Source organism: Ursus americanus, chromosome 3 (genome assembly GCF_024610735.1).
Source record: "Ursus americanus isolate L20-20 chromosome 3, mUrsAme1.1.p, whole genome shotgun sequence".
Classification (NCBI taxonomy): domain Eukaryota; kingdom Metazoa; phylum Chordata; class Mammalia; order Carnivora; family Ursidae; genus Ursus; species Ursus americanus.
The window spans coordinates 18655429-18675893 of NC_142129.1; the positions used below are offsets into that span (position 1 = coordinate 18655429).

Below are 20465 nucleotides of genomic sequence, written 5' to 3' on the forward strand. Positions count from 1 at the left end.
TGCTGTTAGACACAGCTCTTCCCACACAATGACTAGATCCGTTAGAGGGACATTTCGATCCTCTGCAAGATAAAAGGATCATGTTTTAAACATTGTGTGATTCGGAAAGGTGGAAAAGTCAACTTGGTTCACACTGCTCAGTCAGAACGGTGGATCGATTTTCCTCTAGCATACAGCTCCTGTGCTTGGACCCGGCACGGATGTGAGAAGGGGAGGTTTTCCTGCGGTGAACATGTCTCACCACCAGGTCCTGGCCGCGTGCACTGGCGCGCACTGCTGGGGAGGGCGGGAGCTGGCATGTTCTTCCTAAAGGGCGAGCTGATGTGTTATGTGTGCATAGGCTATGAACCAGCTACCCCACCGCAAGAAGTTTACACCGAACGCCGGCATCAGAGTGGCAAACATTACATACAGGAAACGTTCAGCCTAACATTTTTAGTAACAGTTTAAAAATTTCTAAATTCCAAAAAACCCCAACACTATGTGATTGAGTCATAGCCCAGTCCCATAATAGGAACGCTTTAGAAGATGGTCACACCAATGGTAACTGACATGGAAAGATCTTGAAATGTTGCAAACAACATGAATAGCCCGATCACGGACTATCAGCTGGGTCTGTGTCAGCTGGGATCACCTGGTCTTTTGAGAGTCACTTGAGAGGGATCCAGCTCCCTTCCTTACTAGTCCTTCCAAAGGTAGGAAGAGGTTGTAAAGGGCAGAGCAAAGCAAGTATGGGGTAGCCCGGCTTCCAGATCCCACGCCTGCTGAATTAGCCACATTCCGCAGATACTGGCTGTCCCACATGTGCCCTCACTCCCTCTCCGAAGGCCTCACCCCACAGCAGACCCACTCTCCTGTCTTCTTCCCAGATGCCAAACCCAAGGCTGTGTGCATCACAGACCATTACAGTAGGTGTAGGGGTACAGCACCCCAAATGACTTAAAGTGAGACATTGCAGAAGGGTTCTATTCTTGAAGGAATGTCAGCCGTCTGCTGCTAAGAATGTCACAGCAGCACAGCTGATCCCGATTCCAGGATGCCCCTCTCCTCAAACGTCCTCTGCCCCCGTGGGTTACTCCCGACCCCAAGCCGCTTGTCAACTTCAAATTCCTAGGGGGAACAGTTGACTCTCTTTTTGCCATTTCCTCTTGGGCTATGCTCTTCAAACCCCAGCATCCACACCTAAAGCAGCCTGTGAAGGCTTTTTCTTTGATTGATTGATTGGCTGATTGATTTGTGAAATGATGACACTAAAAGAAAGAAAACATTGTTCTCTAAGTAACTCCCCAACCAACGTCTTGCTTCTAGAAGAAAGGACTGAGGTTATAACAGACTTAACATTTTAACTCTGATAAGTTTTAAATGCTAGAAATGACATCCGCTCCAACAAGGACGATAGAGAGTGATAAGGGCCCCCGAATCACCCGCTGATGGGAAACATTTCCAAAGGAACTGCAAAGAGATGCTGAAATGACCGTGTGAGGGTACAGCAACGTGCCAGCAGCTACACCAAGTAAATAATACTGTGAAACTGCTACTGATAAAACATCAAATTCATCATAGGAGGAGCAACAGCGAAGTTATGTTTCTGTTAAATGACAAATTTTCCATCCCTGACACGGTAGTCTCAGTAGGACTGGGGAGCTCTCTGAGGAAATCTTTGGAAGGCACAAAGAACGTTTCAAAGTACTGCCGGTTGCTCCCCAGCCTGCCCAGGGGGGAGCCAGCGAATTTTGTTATTGTTATGGACTCAATTGCTCCCAAAGGATTCCCTGCTTTGGGACACACGGCCACTTTTTCTTTAATGGAGTCTCATGAACATTTGAAAACGATTAACTCCTTTACTCACTTCATGATATTCCCCCTTTTTTTTTTTCCTTAAAAATTTTCAAATGTAACTTGAAGTGAATGTCTCTTGAAATGGAAGAGAACGATGTATTTATCCCTAGGTCTTTCTAGAGCAGCGGTATCCACTATGGTAGTTACTAGCCACGTGTGGCTGCTTAACATTTGGAATATGGCTAGGATGAACTGAAATGTACTTAAGTATAAAATACACACCCGATGTCAAAAACTCAGTCCGGGCAAGAGGTTATAAAGCGCCTCATCAATGATGTTTTGTGCAGATTACATGCTGACACGACGATATTTTGGATGTACTGGGCTAAACATAAGATATTACTACAATTACTTTTACCTGTTTCTTTTTACTTTTTTATTGTGGCTACTAGAAAACTTAAAATTGCACATACGGCTCACATTTATGGCTTGCATTACATTTCTACCAGAAAGCACTCTTCCAGAGCGTTACACTATACGCTTTTCTGAAGGAAGGGTCATTAGCATTTCATTTACTGTATTATCCTTCAGCATTGAGAACACTGAGTCTGGATGCAAACCATCCTGTATTTGCATCCTGGCTCTGCTATTTGCTAGACGTAGAACTTTGGGCATGTTACACTTAAACTTTCTGTGTCCCAGTTTCTTCATCTGTAAAATATGACAATAGTAGGGATATAATGAGAATTAAGTGGGACAACAGATGTGAAGTGCTTAGAACAGTGCCTTGTACACAGGCAACAAATGTCTCCAGACGATCTTATGACTGCAATTATTACTAATGTTACCATTAAACATTATTCCTTTTCCTGAATTCTGAGATGCATTCAGTTGGGATTCGATGAATGCACTCGACCTTTCCAACACTTCGTGGCTATACCTGAGAACCATTTTCACGGCGATTTCATGAAAGGACACGAAAACCGTATGAAACAGAGATTGTGCTGACTTCATTAGGCACGTGGCACAGGGAACAAAAGTTAAATGAACTTTAGAAGTTGACAAAACAATTTAATATACAAATTAAGTAAAAATAAGGATGAACAGTTTTGTCTGTGATTAAAAGTCTACTTTTCCCCAGACCTAAAGATGGCCTTTTCTTGATGTTTAGACAAACAGGTGATGCAAATTCATTGGTGAAAGAGTCATCGGACATAAGCACCATCACACCTGAACAGAGAAATGTCGCCACCGCGCCACAGCTCACCACCGGTAAGACCAATGTCTCTTTCAGGGCCGCCAAAGTTTGCATTTTCAACAGTCAACTTCCTTATGAAGTCTTTCCCAAAAATGGGATAGAGAACTCAGTAAGAATACAATTGTTTTGTAGACATTATTGCTTAAGTATTCAGATATACTGTGATTAGGAGCACAAATGCTTCACTGAAAATAAAGTATAATTAAGAGTGAATGCCAATTTATATAATTTGTGAAACAAAGTGTGTATTAAGCCAGATATGGAAATTGGAGTCAGTGCAATCCCCAACTCCTACAAATTAGGAACATACGCTATTGTTACCAACAGAATATAGAAACTCACTCCCTGTACCTCTTCTCCTTTCATGATAGGCATGGGCAACGCCAGCCTGAGGCTCTTCTCATGTCTCCCATTTCCCTGCTCTGACATTTCAGACACTCTCAAGGTCACCTTTCTACACAAAACTTTACACGAACACATCTCCTTCAGAAAGTCACGTCCACTTGGTTGCAATTTAAACCCTTAAAACAATGTAATTAGGAATCATCAGATTTTTAAAAATTAAGAATCATATTAATTATAAACAAACAAACAAACAAAACAGTCCTTCTGCAACGACTGTTCCAGGAGATTTTGTGGAATAACTTTCTAAGCTGGCATTTCACGTGACAGCCCTTGAGAAACCAATAATGGGTCCTAATATGTCCTCTTACGCAGACACTGAAACCAGGACAGATGACGTGTGATGTTACCTTATTATCCTCCAGGTTGATCACTTCCAGGAAGTCATGGTTCTCTAAGCCCTGGAGGCTGCTGATCTGATTATGGGACAGATCCACGATCTGCAAGGCTCTTAGGTCCTCCAAACCCGTGATCTTCTCAATCTGGTTATTGCTCTACAATTGGTAAAATACATCCAGAGTCTTAAAAGCTTCTAGTAGGAAAAATTACAAGGCCAAGTTTTCATTCTGGATACTGCCCAAATCTTCTAATATCAGCAAGCCATTCTTGTTGCCCTGCCCCCTCCCATTTCCACCAATCACCTCCCTAAACACATATACATACACCCCAGAAAGAAATCCCAGTTGTTCAGCTGAAAGATTCAGAACGTCATATTTTCACTAAAGGTCACGCAAGATGAATGTTCGAATCAGTAGGACAGAGGCTAGTGTAAGCTTTTAACATTGTTTACCTAAAGCCTAATGACAGCATAACCCCATGTTTATCTTCAGAAACTACATTTAATGCAATTCTTTCGTTGCCATCATGTTAAACCACTTGAATAGTGTAATTCCCACATGTACCTGGTTTTCAGGAACGATCTAAGCATAATCACTTCATATCACAAGGGCCATGGTAGTCTGATCCATGGCATGAATTATTCATGTTCTTGTGCAGGTCCCTCCTCTTGAATCTAGGCCAGACCTACGACTTGCCTTAAGCAAAAGAATATGGCAGAAGTGTGCCAGTTCCAAGTCTAAGTTCCCTCCTTGTGTCCTGGAACCCTGAGGTGCCATGTAAGGACTCTAGCTACTCTGTTGGGAGAGGATTTATGGAGCGGTCACATGGAGAAGAAGAAGCCACATGGAAAGGGGCCCTGACGCTAAGACAGAGGAAAAATCCAGCCATTCCAGCACCCTCACTGAGGTCAGCCCCCAGCCAGTCTGCCAGCGGAATGAGGCAAGAGCAGCAGGTGAACCGCCCTGCTGAACCCAGCTCAGATTGCAGAACTGCTAGCTAATAACATGGTTAGCGTGTAAAATTTCTCCATGCTACCCACTCGGGGTGGCTTATTATTCAATAGTAGAACACAGAGTTCTTCAATAACTCACACAGAAGCATCTTCTCAGACAATGAGCATAAAACAAAGATTCAGAGATCCTCTTTCCCATCCCCCATGGACCCACAACAACATATTACGGTGGCAACAATAATCTGCATTTTCTTGTGCGTCTTCCAACATACAACAGCTTGGGTTTCTTAGCCTTGAAGTGTAAGAACATGCCGCAGTAACGTTACACTTTTAGTTGAAGTTGGGAATCATAAAGACAATTTTGAGGTTTCAATTAATGACATAAAATGCCTATCTTTAAACTTTTAATACTTTTAATAAGCACTTCACTGAAAAATTAAATTATAGCATGCTCTTCCATCTACAATATTTTTCCTGATATATGTTTCCTGGTACATTTTAATAGCAAGAGTTCATTTTCATCCTATCTTTCATAAGATTTCACTTCAATAATGAGCAAGATTTGCAGTCATTAGTTTAATTCTATGGCTTTTTAAAATATATTAATAGAATGTTGATAATCTACAAAGCTGGGTGATAATACGTGGGGACTCATTAAACTACTCCCTTTTTTTAATGTATGTTTGAACAATTCCATAATCAGAAGGGAAAAATACTCATAACCCCCATTTGCTTAAGTTAAGTCAAATTTCCTACTATTCAGAGTTCAAAAAAGTTCTAAAAAGTGTAATAGAAAAAGAAAAAACTGCACTACAGTTAACATAATAGCCATACTAATTTAATTTCTTGAAATAAGACTTCAATATCCTATTTAAAATATGCCAACATATAACATTTATATACAATACAGTTCTTCCCAAAGGACTTTGAAGTGCTAGAACTGTGGAAGATAGACTGTAATAAATCTTTACAGCGTCTCTGATGGCTCTGATGGCTTTCAAAGTGGGAGCTGCTTAAGCCTAGAGTGAGGCATAGAAACGTTTAATTAGCTAGCCTATGGTCATAAAGCAGAATGGGGAAATATTCAGAATCACAGAATTTCTGAGTTGAAAGTCATCTAGTCAAACCCTTTATCCGATGCTGAAAAATGGATACGTTGCCCCTCAAAGTGGACGTCCAGTATCAGCATGAATAGTTCTGCTTTTTTTTTCTTTTTTGTAAAATCGTGATTGGCAGGGAAAAGGGGGCCTTTAGAGAGAAGCTATTTTCTTAAACAGATGAAATGAGAAATAGTCTTTATCTCCCCAATTTGGAAAGGAAGAAATAAATGGCTCTTACTAAGACAAAACGAATTTTAAAGTGTGGAATGCACTGTCCTTCCTTGCTCAGAGAAGTGGTTGACAGAACAGCCCATGAGTGACCCACATTATCCCCTTACATTTATTGTAAAAGCTGATGGCAGAGAATTAACTGGTTTGTATAGCGAATTATTTTCTCTACAAAAATGTGAAATGAATTATTTGCAGTAGTAAAGCAATTGGTTTTCTAATTCCACAAATTAAAACCTAAAAGCCTTAACTGTTCAAACAAGTGTGTATCACTTTATCTTATACATTTCATTAACATTTGTGAAAGAAACCCTTACCATTCTCGAAAATTTTAAGGGGAAATGAATGATGGCATGGTCGGTATTTTCTGATTCGTCTTGGGTAATGGGGGCAGGGACTGGGAACAATCCCCGATTTATTTGTAGAAAAAAATAAGTCTTTAATGCTTTTTCTAAAAGCTGCTTGAGATGGAACTGTCAACATGGATTACTTGTTTAGTTATTGAAATAAACTCTTAGGATAAAAGTGCTATGTGTTAATCTTCTTAATCATGAGTTCAGTTCTTCTCCCCCAAGCGCACCCCCATATCTCTTTCCACGTACCATGCTCCACTTGAAGTTAATGGGAATGTCAATACGAAGTGATGTAAAGAAAAGGATAAGGTTCTAACAAGGTACCAACTGAGTAGTACATACTGCCAGTTCTCTAAATTACCATAATTTTTAGAATGTGACTTTTTAAAATAATTTTTAAATTAGCCAACCAACTTAACAAATCCATTTTCTTTTATGCTTTGCTAACACGTCTCAGTGGGCAGAAAACAGGAGTCCTCAGGGCCATTACTAGACCTCTCCATGCCTCCCGTCCATCCTTGGTACTGCAACCAGTACTCTGACCTCACCTAACTCGCCGTGAGGGAGCGAAGTCTCTTGGAAAAGCACTTTGAGCTCCAAGCTCAGGGAAAGAAAAATTAACACTAGCCAACCTTCAGCTATCTGTAGTTAAATAAGACAGGGATAGTATATTATGTCATAAATCTGCAGATAACCCAAGATGTCATTTCAAATAGCAGTTCAACACTCTCCTGTGGGATAGTTCACATAAGAAATTAATAAGCTATCAGCCTCGTGGCTTAAAATCCTCCCTGCCCACCTTGTGACAGATATAATTAAAAAACAGCAAAGCCATCCAAGGGTAAGACGTAGGAGAGAGGAGGAAAGGAAGAAGAATCCTGAATAATCCACAAACTGTATTATCAGCTTTTAAATTAGTGAGCTGTACTGTTATTTCAAAAACACTCTATATATCTTTGGAACTATTATAATTCTGCTGACTTTTTAATAAATCATCTGCGTGTTTATTCACAGTCACAACACACGTCATAGAACTTAAGAAAAGTTCTCTATGGGAAAAAAATTTAGAAATTTCAAGTTTCTGATTGGAATTGTTTCTTTATTCTCAGCACCAATTCTGGTTTTCTAGAGTGGGAAACTAGCATATATGAATATAAAATTCAGTGCCCAGAGAACATCTTATGGTTCATTTGAGAACAATAAAGGGTAAACAGCAATAAATATTATGTTTAAATATGCTTAAATGTTATTTCATCAGTGAGACATTATGAAATGTATTTTTAATAGTTGTTAAAAGTATTCCTTTCTTTCTCGGTGTAAAATGTCAATCTTTTAAAAAATTGAATTTGGATGCCAATAGAAAATCACTTTACTGCAGCATGAAATATCATTCCTACACACGTAGGGCACCAAAAGGAGCAAACAAAACAGAAAACAGTAACTTTCATGGAGAAATCAGCTCTTCGTCAACTTGAAAAATCCTGATTATCATTCATACACTTGCTAAAACATTAACTAGTACTTTCCATCGAGAATAAGTTTTGGTTAGACTCACCAGACAAAGGATTTTGATTGGCAGCATGCCTAAGCCGTTAATTGACGTGATCTTGTTCTTGGCCAGACTCAGGTGTGTTAGGGCACTACACAGCTCTAGCCCTCCGACCTCCTCTATCTCGTTGCCTATGCACCATGACTATGTTCAAGGAAAATGCCGTGAGAAACATTTTGAAGAGGGGCACCCAGGCGGCTCAGTCGGTGAAGTGTCCGACTCTTGATTTCGGGTCTGGTCATGATCTCAGGGTTGTGAGACCGAGCCCCGAGTCTGCTTGTCCCTCTCCCTCCACCCCCTCTTGCATGCGCACACTCTCTCTCTCTCAAATAAAAATCTTAAGACAAATTTTTTTTGAAGAAAAAAAGAATCAGTGTCAGATCACCATTAGAAGAATCAGATAACAGCATTAATAAAGCACTAACACGTGCCCAATACAGGATGAACACTAAATCCTGAAACATATTTTTTTCATTATAGAAGTTAATACTGGCACTGCTTACATTTTTTTAAAGACATAGCTTTTGAGTATGCTCAGTTGCATTTTGCATTCATAGGTGACTCCTTTAATCAGTGAGGAGAAACATTTCAGGGTGCTTCGAAGCTGCCTCCTTGGCAGTGTTTTCCCTTGGTTCCTTAACGGTCTCCACAAGAAACTCACGTGCTTTCCCACAGGCGGGACTTCCGAATACAGGGTCACCGTGCAGGCAACACGTGCCAAGGTTTATCGCCTGGGGGATGTCACCTGTGACAAAGAGGTGGTAAAGAACCAATACCCTGATAGAGAGAGGAATGGCCTTTTCTGTCTACACTGGTTTCTCTTCTCCCTTTAAAATAAATGAGGCCTAAACTCCGTCTTCGTTTCCTCATATTGAGTTTCTAGTCGTTTTAAAATTTAAATTTCTTCTGTGTTTCATCCTTGCAGTCACCTAAAATTGCAGTCCCAACGTCACCAATTCTATTTCCCTCTCTCTGGTCTTGCTTTCTTTGGCAAATTTTTGGGATTTAATATCATTTGCCCACCACAGCTCAGTTTTTCCTCCCTAGTAGCTGAAGACATCGAGGTTCTCTCAGCCACTTGTAATCTTCAGGGCATCCAATCAATCAGCAAGAGTTGGCATTTTTTGCTTTAAAACACTTCTTTAATTATTCCCTTCCTTTCCGTTCACTCCCCTGCCAACTTAATTCAGCTTTGGCACCGATGGGTACCCCTAACATCCATTTCCTCCTGCCTCAAATCACCTGACAACTGTAGTCAGGTTAATTTTTTCAAAATATTGATTGGATATCATGTTTCAATCAAAAAATTCTCACAGGGCGAATTCCAAATTCCTCACTCCTGCATCTGAAGCCCCTGACTTTAAGCAAAGCCTACGTCTCCGGTTTCATCTCCATTATAACCCAGTGAGAATGCCCTAATTCTGCCAGGTCAGTCTTCTCAGCAGTTCTGGAATGTACCAAGGACTTTCTTACATATTAGCAGTGTATCTTTTTTCGTATTGCTTTCCTACCCTTCCTAAACCCTACCCATTCCTCAGGACTTAATTTCAAATTCCATTTCTTTTCTTTAACATTTACATTAAACCAACTTCTTACTTCTTTTTCAAAGATAACCTCATGGTCTTATTCCTGTTGCTCTTAATTACTTAAGTACATACAAACAATAGGCTGGGGACAGATCTGCAACAGAAATAGATGAAGGATTACTGTCTAGAATACATAGAGAATGACGATAACTTAATAGAAAGAAAGAATAAAGACAGAACCACCCAATAGAAAAGGAGAAAGAATACATGGAGAAAATTCCCACAAGAGCAAGTCCAAGTGGCCAACAAACATATGGAAAGACTCCATCACCCTTAATCAGGACAATGCAAATCAAGACGCCATTCCTCACCTATCAGTTTAGCAAGCATTTTAAAGGTTCTGAAAAATGGATTGTTTCATATGACTGAGGCTTCTTTATGCTGGAGCCACTTTGGAAGCAACTTGGCAGGACCTACTGTAACTGTAAATTTGTCACAGCAACATCAGTTCTTGAGATCTACTCTGGACAGACCATTTCTTCCTCGCAGCCTTTTCCGGTCAACTTCCAACCCCCCACCTATCTCCTTCCATTAATCGTAAAATCAAAGAATTTTTTAAAGGGGAGGGATGGGGTCATTAATTTATCACGAAAACAGGTATTTTCCCTCATAATTCTTTGTAGTTCTCCTAACTCCACTAACAACTCGTTACGTGACTTAACTTCTCTGCTCAGATTTTTCACCTGTCAAGTGGGAATAACAGCAGGTTGCCATGAAAACTGAGTTTGATCATGGAAAAAAAAATCATCGGAATGAGGTTCACGAACCATAAAATTCCTCACAATTATAAGGCAGCTATCATTACCACATTGCAAGCACGTGAGGCCAAGGGATCACACCCACTCCCCGTTGGCCAACAAGCACAAAATGGAAGCTTGAAGGCCAGCATCTATTCCGAAAAGATGTAGGCCACAGAAAGAGGTAAATTAGGAAACTAGAAGCAATGAGGAGAAAATATTGCCAAATGAACCGGACATTCCTAAATTGTCTTCATTGGTTCCAGATTTGATCCTTGGGCTGAAGCATAGTTTCGCTTGTCATCAAATATGCATTTTCAACTGTGCTGTTATAAAGCTTCCTGCCAGAAGAGCTCTACAAAGAAACCTTTACACTCACAAACGCCATGCTCTTTCTGCTTCCATTTCCTTGGGGCTGTTTAATCATTCTCGAACGAGAACGAAGACCAGATCTTTGCAGATACGGATTGTAACGAAGTACATGAAACATGGGAAACAGAGATTAAACTCCCACACAGCTACAGATGAACTAAAATGTCCTTGGAGTGGCAATCTTTGGCAAGAAAAATTAGGCAAGGGAAACTTCAAATGGCTGTCTGTCTCAGTTTAGCAGAGGAAGCAATAGTCTTTAAGTCCTATGTCGGGGGCACTAGTGTCCTGGTAGTTCTGCTCCAACCGAAATGAAGATACTCATGGGGAAGAGTAGAACAAATGCTTGTGGGAGCTGAGTCAGGAAGCCTTCCCAGGGGAAGGGGGCAAGAATCAGAAAACGACGAAACAGGAATCCTGAAACTGTCAAGAGCTAGTGGGTGGGAATTGAAAAGGCAAGCTTGTTTATGGTGTATGCAGTAATTTTCCAAGACATCAGAGGCTAACCCCAGTTCTCTCAGTACATCCTGGCTCACTCTCCAGCTTTGACTAATACAGCAAGTCAGGTTTCATGAAATTAGCATTGCAAAGGCCCAAAGGAGGAGGAATACAGATGCCTCACTGCAAAGCTAGTCCTGGCTTCCAAAGCTACCTCTGTGGTCACTCACAGCCCTGGGGGCAAAGGCTTGAGGATCTGACTGCACATCTCTGCTGAGAAATAAGTTCATTTCAGAAAAATTGTCTATTTCCTAACTCTTCAACCCCCACCTTAAATTTCGAGGAATTTCAACACTATAAATTAATCAGGTTCCTGAGTGAAGAGTACTTTTTATAGTAGCCTAACACCTCCCCTATCCCCTACCCCACAACTACCCCCCCCCCCGCCACCTCCATACTCCCAAGGTCACATCATCTGTGGCCACCAGCAGTGATAATGGTCAATATGCAGGACTGGTCCATACAGAGCTCTGAGTTCTCAGCTTGCTTTCAGGAATACCTTTATCTCCCTAATCTCTCATTTTCTTATTTTAAGAAACTGCACGAAATGTTACTTATCCTTCCTCTGAACATTATTCTTTTGCGTTCTTTCATATAGGTTTGGGACTTTCCAATAAGAAGAAATACAATCTAAGTCACTAAGCCATTACAATGAATTAGCTTCCTGGGTTAACCCTCTTAGGTATGTTTTAATTTTCAAAGGCCACTATCAGAAGAAGGAGACTCAAAGAACTTAAAATCATCATACTGCATTCCAGCTCTAAAGTTTTACATTTCTGCGAATAAACTTTTCCCTTGGAATTTTAGATCCTCAGAAACGAAGCGAAGGAACCCAGAGGCCCATAAGCGTAACTTTACAGTGAGGGAAAAGCCCCGTGACATATTTTTACATTTTGGTGATGCTGTCAGCACTTTGCAGAGCTTGCCATGAATTATTCACTTGTTCAGTATTCGCTCTTATTCATTTGTCTGCAATCATAAAATATGGTTCGGGTGTATAGAAAACAGTTACTGAGAAATAAGTAGGAAATCCATCACAATTCTCTTAGTAGAGAGAACCGCAATGATAGCTTTAATCAAAACCAATCCTGAAAGATCTGTATCACCTTACCAGTGAAAAATGTTCTTCGCTATAGGAGTGAATCTCTAAGAAATGAAACACACATACACTTTAAAATGGCTAGGTGATGAAAGTAGTAATTGCTCAATGAATTGCAGCATGGGGAAAACAATGGAATTGGTTGAACTAATCTCAGTTCAACCACTGACCAAATGATCTTGGACAAGTTACTGAGCCTCCCTGGGTCTTAGGCTCCTCTTCCATAAAAGAAGAGTTAGTAGTAGATAATCTCTAAAATTCTGTGAATCACTTTTTAGAAACTCCACGATTCTATAATCATAAAACAAATTCCAATGAACAATCAACCTGTCAATATTTACAGGCAAAGAATACACAGCATTCTTTCTTAAGAAATACTTGACTTATCCTTGACAAAGTTTATCAGCTTGTGATTTAGGATGATTATCAATTGATCATCAATTATCCACAAATGGAATGACAAAATAGCATAAGATAAACTAAAAACTTGATTTCTCATAGTTAACCAGTCCATTTTGAGGCACTAATATAATCTACAATCACAATGTCAGCATTACCAGGTTGATTAACTGACTTGTGTTTATTTTAAAGAAGTGCTTTTTAATGTTGATAATTACAATTTAATTTTATTTTAAATAAAAGTGCACTTGTTCCCCTCAAATAGAAAAGACACACTCGCCCACTAAGGAAAGCCTGAACAAATATAAAAAGCAAAAAAAGATAACAACCAAACCCCTAAAAAGGACACACGGAAATGGCATCAGATTAGGAAAGCATGCCCTGCAAGGTAGAACAGAGAGGGCTGGCTAGCTTAAAGCTGGGGATCTTCAAGTGCACTCCTCAGACCAGCAATCAGCATCACCTGCAAACTTGTTGAAAATGCAGTCTCAGGTCCCACCCCGGAACCACTCCCCCGGAAGTTCTGAGGGTGGAGGCCAGCAAGAGATGTTTCAACAAACCTGCCAGGGGATTCTGATACAAGCTCAAGTTTGAAATTTGGTAAATAACTATTTTCAAAGAAATGAATAATTTTTAGATTTAAAACATTTTTAATGGACACAGGTACAGCATTTGCCCACACCTGGCCTATCTAATGAACACTCTTGAAATGACCCCCACTTCCAGCCCAAGAAGAAGAGGAGCAGTAACTTACATCTACCCCTGCACGTCCCTCCTGTTGCACCCAATGCCTCCCCCTTGGAGATGACCACTATGCTGAATTGCCCACTTCCTCTTCCCTTTCCCCTTTGGTGTGGTACTAAAATTATATTTAGTTTTATTAACTAGCATTCCTACTGCTGCATGGAGATATATTTCATTCATTTTCACTACTGTATGATATGCTATTATGAGTATAACGTAATTTGTGTTTTCTCTTATCAATAAGCATATGGTCTATTTCAATTTTTTGCTATGACAAGCAGTGTTGCTACGAGCATTCTTCTACAAGCCTCCAGATACACGAATGCTAAACTTCCCATATGTAGTAATAAAAGTGCTCGGCCACAGGGAATTTGAATGTTCAGCTTTATAAAAGAGCATAAAATTGCTCTCCAAAGTGGTTGAACTAATTTCATACCCAAAGGAAGAAAAAAAGACATCCTCTTGACCTACACGCTCTCCAACACTTGGTATTATAGATTTCTTAAATTTTGTCAATTGAATGGATGTAATATAGTATCTCGTGTGGTCTTGGGTTGCATTTCTCCGAATACAAATGAGGCTGACATCTAGTTATATGTTTATTAGCCTTATCTGACTCATTTTCTGTAAAACTCTTTATATTTTCTCCCGTCTTCCTATCTGGGAACATGGAATATATTTCTCTTTGGTTCGGTCTTTAATGCTCTTCAATAAAGTTTTATTATATTCCTCCCACAGGTCTTATCGTTAATAAGATCCATTTTTATTGCTCTCGTAAATGGGGGTCTCTGTTTTAAGTTGTGCTTTCTAATTGCTTGTTTGTGATGTAGAAAAATGCAACTGATTTCTGTTTATTGAAGTCATATCCAACTACTTTGCTAAACTCCCAAAACTATCATTTCTAGTAGTTTATTGCAAGTTATGTTTGATATTCCCTATGGATAATATCATTTGCAAAAAAAAAAAAAAAGACTTTTATCTTCTACTTCCAATCTTTATACTTTCAATTTTTTTTTCCTCTTATTTTATAGTGCTGGCTAAAACCTCCAAAACAATGATGGATAGAAGGGGCAACGGTAGAGATCTTTATCTTGTTCCCAATTTTAAAGAATGCTTAGAACATGTCCCCAGTTAGGAAAAATTCTGCTTCAAATATTTTTATAGACCTTATCAAGTTGAGGAAATTCCCTATTACTAGCTTACTCATAGTTTTTATTGTAAATTAGATTTTATTAAATTCTATCTATTGAGTTTCTAAACCTACTGCTCATATGGTTTATTTCTCTTAATCTATTAACATAGTTAAAGACATGTATTGACTCTCTGATATTAAACTATCCTTATAGTCATGAGATAAACTAAACTTGGTCATGGTGTATTATCTTTTTTCAAACAATCAGATTCAGGTTGCCAATAGCTGTTTAGGATTTTTACATCTAGATCATGAGTGAAAAGTGTCTGTCATTTTCCTTTCTCTTATTGTTCCTTATCTGCTTTGGGATATCAAAATAGTCTCATTAGAATGGATTGTGAATATGCCTTCTATTCTTAATCTTTGAAAGATTTTGTTCATTATTGGAAGATCTGTTCTTAGCAGTTTGGATCTGGTGGGGTTTTTCTTTAATATGAGTATTTTAATTTAATTAACTTTATATGAACTGCATTTATAATTACAGGACTACTCAGGGTTTCTATTTCCAAATCAGCATTTTGGTGCATATTTTTCTGGGAATTTATCCATTTCATCTAAGTTTTCAAATGTACTGGCATAAAAAATGTTGCTTAAAAATTCTTTTTTATTGCAAAGTTTTTTAGTCTTTTCAAAAATCTTATCTAATAACATAATTATACACAGTATGTGACACTCTTGAACAAGAGGCATATTCAGTACTGTTTAAAAACCAGCGTACTATCTTTTGAAAATGGTAAGCTAAGAAGTTATTTAAGAGTTTATGAAGGGTAGCTTGTTTTGGCTACTTGTGTTTGCAGTTTAAAGACACAGGTGAGGAATGCTGCCATGTTACATTTGAATTATGTGTCTATGTCCTGAATTGCAACTGGGGCTGCTAACGTGTACTACTTTTAGTTTGCCATCGGAGCATTTCATTCGGATCATTTTCTCATTAGGCTGCATTTAGGAGAGAGAACTTGATTGCTTCGAGCGCACCATCTAAATGTCCACTAAGGGCACATTTTCACACACCGGTTCTAAAGAGCGTGGCGCTATGTTCTGAGTCTCCCATCATATTGGTTTTCTCCCCAATAAAATATGTCTTCAAGACAATAGACCTTCTGTTCTCCCCACATCTCAGTCTCATTACAGGTGTAGTGTTCTAACTGCTGCCCTGTCCCTGGAATGAGGCACCCAAGGGCAATCAATTCATTCCCCACTCTGCCCTGAAGAATCCCCAGGTGGGTAGAGAGGTACTGAGAAAGACAAGATGCTGCTCCCTTATCACCCAGAAAACATCAGTCTCTGGTGTAAAGAGACTCAAGCTCATTAAACTCACAGATCCCCAATTAACCCATTAGGCTCCCGAAGCTGGAGCGTGCGGACTTCAAGGTAAATGCTCTGCGTGGGAGCCTGACTCCTGCAGTAGGTATGTTCCTGAAGCTGGTTACTCATCAAAAGGCGTAGGTTTTGCTTTTTTGAGAAAACGAAAGTACATTTTAAATATGCCAGAGAAGCTTGCTATTTAAAGGGAGGTTACTATAATTTCTTTTATAAAATTAAAAAATAAATCATTTATTCTCCTTTGGTCATATCTGGATTTCCAGATACTGACTTAAGGGCACAAGTTTAAGTAAATTTGAAGAGAGGAGTCAATTAAAACAGAACTTACCTGGTTCTAGAATTAAAAATAAGCCTATGTTTATCAGAAGAATGACGGTCTCATGTAGCTTTCTCAGGTGTAAGAGGCTCTTGGCAAGCTCTGACTTACAATCTTACTCCTTGGTAAATAAAATCTCTTTCTTCATTTTGTGAATATCAATTCTTCATCATTCAAATTAGTCACACATCTCCAGTAAACTGCTGATCTGGTACCACTCCAAGTTATCCAGTACACACTTAGTAAGGGGCCTATTACCCAAACTTCCCCTTTACTCATTCAAAGGATACTGTCCAAAATGAGTTTAGTGAGAGCCTGATATGCCGACAAATCACCCATTTCAGAAATTTGATTGTAGGAAAAATCCACCTTCTGATGAGAAAAAGAGAACAACAGTCAAAGTTTATTTTTCATTCACTTAACCACAATAATTCCTTGCACGAGAAAGTCTTTCTGGCTGTGGGGTTAGAATTCATTACTGAAAATACGCCAAGGCCAACTCAGCTACACGTATCCACTCCTGTTCTGCCTGGACCCTTGTCTGTTCAGTCTGAGCGAGAGTGGGGATGAGGCCTCTGCCCTCCGGCCATGCGGACACCCCCTCCACCTGAACGCTTTCCATTCCTGCCCTTCCTCCTTCTGTTTCCGGCAATCACTTCAGACTTTCTTCGTCTTCCCGCAGAATTCACCTCAATTCTGCTCTTACCACCATTTCTTTCATTTACTCTCCTCTCCTTTCATTCACTTAGTTCACGTGCTCATCTCTTCTCTGCCTTTTCTCCTCTCTCTCAATATATTCTCCCGCGTCGCCTCCCGAGTGCCAGAAAAATCTTTCTTATTCATCCCTCAGGCTACATCTCATCCACTTCACACCCTTTCTCAAAACAGACTATTCTAGGAAACACTTTTCAGCAACAACATCAGTTGTTCTTACTCAAAAATAGGAGACCAAAGAAAAACAACATTCAATAACTTTAAATATTCACCCAGGAGCAAAAGATGAACAAAAAATATTAAAAAAAACAAACTTTTTTAAAACACTGCATTGATAACTTGCTGGGCACATGTAATAATTTTCTGGAAAACTATCAAACAATGATCTAATGAGCACTATTCTTATTTCTTGTGCCCTTTAAAACAGTAATTCCACCCCAAAAATATTTTATCAATGTAGTAAACACTAAAAACTTTAAATACTAAAACTTTAAATACTGAATATTAAAAAACATATTGAAAACTCAAGCGGAAAGATAAGAAAACGGATTACAAGATAGCAACAGGACCACACTGTCAGTAAAACCAAGTGTGTGAACCATGTGAACCAACAGTAATGTGCAAACAAAATACTGTTAATCCAAAATAAACCAAACAATGGAACACAAACCTGGACGTCTATATAAACCGCAACTATGGCAAACACAGACCATGGCTGACCTAAGAAGTCAGTCGGGCATGACGGAATGAGGTTTCATACTCACTTTTGTCTTCTATGTAATAATATGCCCCAGAAGTCTACACAGTGATCTAGGCTTACTTATAATTGACACTTTTTCATCAACACCTCTCATTCTTGTGCCACAGCTGTGTCTGCTCCTCTCTAACTCTACCCCTCTCTGGGCCACATGCCCATCCTGTGCCCTCTGGGCCCTGTGATACCAGCTTTGTTGAGAGCCTGGAAGGGTTCTGATGGTGCTCTGACTTCCCCTGGGAGTTTCACTGGACCTGAAGCCTTGCAGGGAGTCCCATCCATCAAATGAATCTGCTGGGCCTACTAAGAGCAGAGCATTCTGGGAAATACAAAGCATGGATAAGAACGAGCCCCTGTGCTTTAGGAAATGTAGGCCTTCTCTGGCTGGTGGCACAAGGCTCACAGATAATAAGGGAACAGGATGCACGGCTTTTCGAGAGGGTGGGACGGTGTACACAGTCCGGGTTTACTGCGAAGACACAGGCTGTGCTGGGCAGACACTGGGTTCCAGCTCAGCCCTGCTACCTTCCAGCAGAGATGACATAATGTCATTTGCTCTTTCTATACTCTGGAGTCATCATCTGTGAAACCAGACCGTCCCAGCTGCCTCACAGATTTACGGGGAGAACTGCTTAAGATAATGCACTGAAGGGGTGCGTGGGTGGCTCAGTCATTAAGCGTCTGCCTTCGGCTCAGGGCGTGATGCCAGAGTCCTGGGATCGAGCCCCACATCAGGCTCCTCCGCTAGGAGCCTGCTTCTTCCTCTCCCACTCCCCCTCCTGTGTTTCCTCTCTCGCTGGCTGTCTCTCTGTCAAATAAATAAAGAAAATCTTAAAAAAAAAAAAAAAAAGATAATGCACTGAAAACACCAGCGGGCCTGGGTCACTGCCCCCAGGCTGACGCAGAGTTCCCACGGGCTTGGAGCAGATTATCAGGGGTGGTTTGGCACTTTGCAGGCACTTCTCTACAGTGACCGATATATTTGCTCTTAACTTTCTGGGAATTCGGAACCTTAAAGATGGGGTATCTGCGTTGTTTTTGTTCATTGGTGAAGCCTTCTTGGGGGAGGGGAAGGGGAGGGTGAATGGAAGAAATCCCAAGGAAGTTCTTCCCAGGGAAGGGGTCATACGGTTGCCACTACTCATTTCCCTGGGGCTTAGGACAAAGCAGAATGGGACAGCAACTGGGAGAAAGGAAACAGCTCCGCCAGTACAATCCCTCATCACCTGGAGACCACGTGGCCCCATACCATGTACAAACAGGCACCTCGTGTGGCTTATCTGGGCAAAGGCATGTCGCCTTGGCAATAAGTATAATTTCAAAGGAGAAAACATTTCATCCCACTACTAAGAAAAAAATGGGGTGAACAGAAGGAAAATTAAGAAGGGCATCTCACTAGCAGTATGGGTGATGTCAGATTCTTGATTTCAAACAAACTTTCTCATTTGTGTGAACCCCAGTAGAATACGTGGGATCTAAGTTCATTTGGTTTGTAAACAAAACAAAATAGACACAAGGCAATAACTGATGTCCAATCCTAAAAATATGTAATGAAACATATTAGTGACCAGAACACTAATCCCAAGCTCACACCAACGGTTCCCAAATTTGTCAGCACTCCAGAGCCACCTGCGGGTCTTTTAAAAATTCCACGCCCGGGCCTTACCTGGACCACTTGAATCAGACTCTCTGGCAGTGAGACCCAGGCGTGAGTAGTTTTTGAAAGTCCCCAGGGGACTGCAATGTGCAGAAGAGTCTGGGAACCACGAATCTATAACCTCGCTGCTCCGGTGTGGCCTGTGGACCACCAGCAGTGGCATCCCCTGGGAAGCTGTTAGAAATCAGTCTCAGGGGGCGCCTGGGTGGCACAGCGGTTAAGCGTCTGCCTTCGGCTCAGGGCGTGATCCCGGCATTATGGGATCGAGCCCCACATCAGGCTCCTCCGCTGGGAGCCTGCTTCTTCCTCTCCCACTCCCCCTGCTTGTGTTCCCTCTCTCGCTGGCTGTCTCTGTCTCTGTCAAGTAAATAAATAAAATCTTTAAAAAAAAAAGAAATCAGTCTCAGGCCTGACTTCAGACCTCCTGGGCCACACCCCTATTTTCCCAAGAACCCCAGGTGATCTGCACGCACATTAAAGCACGAGACGCAGCCCAGAGCGAGCTGCTCCACCGACTACTGCTCACAGCGTTTAGTTCTGCGCCAAATGCAAAAGCAACTTCAGAGAAGCAAGATCGGAAACCATTGTTGAGGAAAAAGAAGGTAAAGGTTGGATAAATGAGGAGGGCAAAATTTGAGCCCCCAAAGAAATTTTTACAGGTTTTCCAGGTATAAAATTGTTGTACACTAAAAATATGTAAATAATAGCTAGTATTCAGCTGTGGGAGAGGAGGATGTTAGTTCCTCAGTCTGAACACTATTAGCAAAGCTTCCTAAAAAGATTATCTGCAGACAGACCATCTTCCTTTTTCACAAATGATACCCAAATTCCTTTTCATTTCGTTTCAGACATTTGTACTATGTGCTCCCATATCTTAGGCTGTCTGAATTCTCTATTTGAACACTGTTTTGCATGTTAATGTACTTTGCGGGCCAGCTCATGAATGGATGTATTGATCAAGTCTACCTTGAGATTTTTGGGCGGCTTGAAATTGAAGAATGTCGTCAGTTTATTGTGAGAAGCATTAAGTTCTAGAAGGTAAGGCATATAACTCACACAAGACAGATCTGGGGGGAGAAACAAATACAGAAGAAGGTAAGCCAATAAAATCAAAATT

At 40.5% G+C, this 20465-nt stretch overlaps 1 protein-coding gene across 2 annotated transcripts in view; it reads right to left on the reverse strand.

The window, feature by feature from the left end:
- Positions 1-20465, reverse strand: part of LRGUK (leucine rich repeats and guanylate kinase domain containing) — a 108090-nt gene that overhangs the window by 73989 nt on the left and 13636 nt on the right. For both annotated transcript variants that reach the window (XM_087860821.1, XM_087860820.1), the window contains exons 4-7: positions 20315-20415; positions 16514-16595; positions 7967-8091; positions 3790-3933 (exon numbers count right to left, since the gene is read on the reverse strand). In XM_087860821.1, the coding sequence (XP_087716947.1) occupies positions 3790-3933; positions 7967-8091; positions 16514-16595; positions 20315-20415 (452 nt within the window). The remainder of the gene's footprint in view (positions 1-3789; positions 3934-7966; positions 8092-16513; positions 16596-20314; positions 20416-20465) is intronic.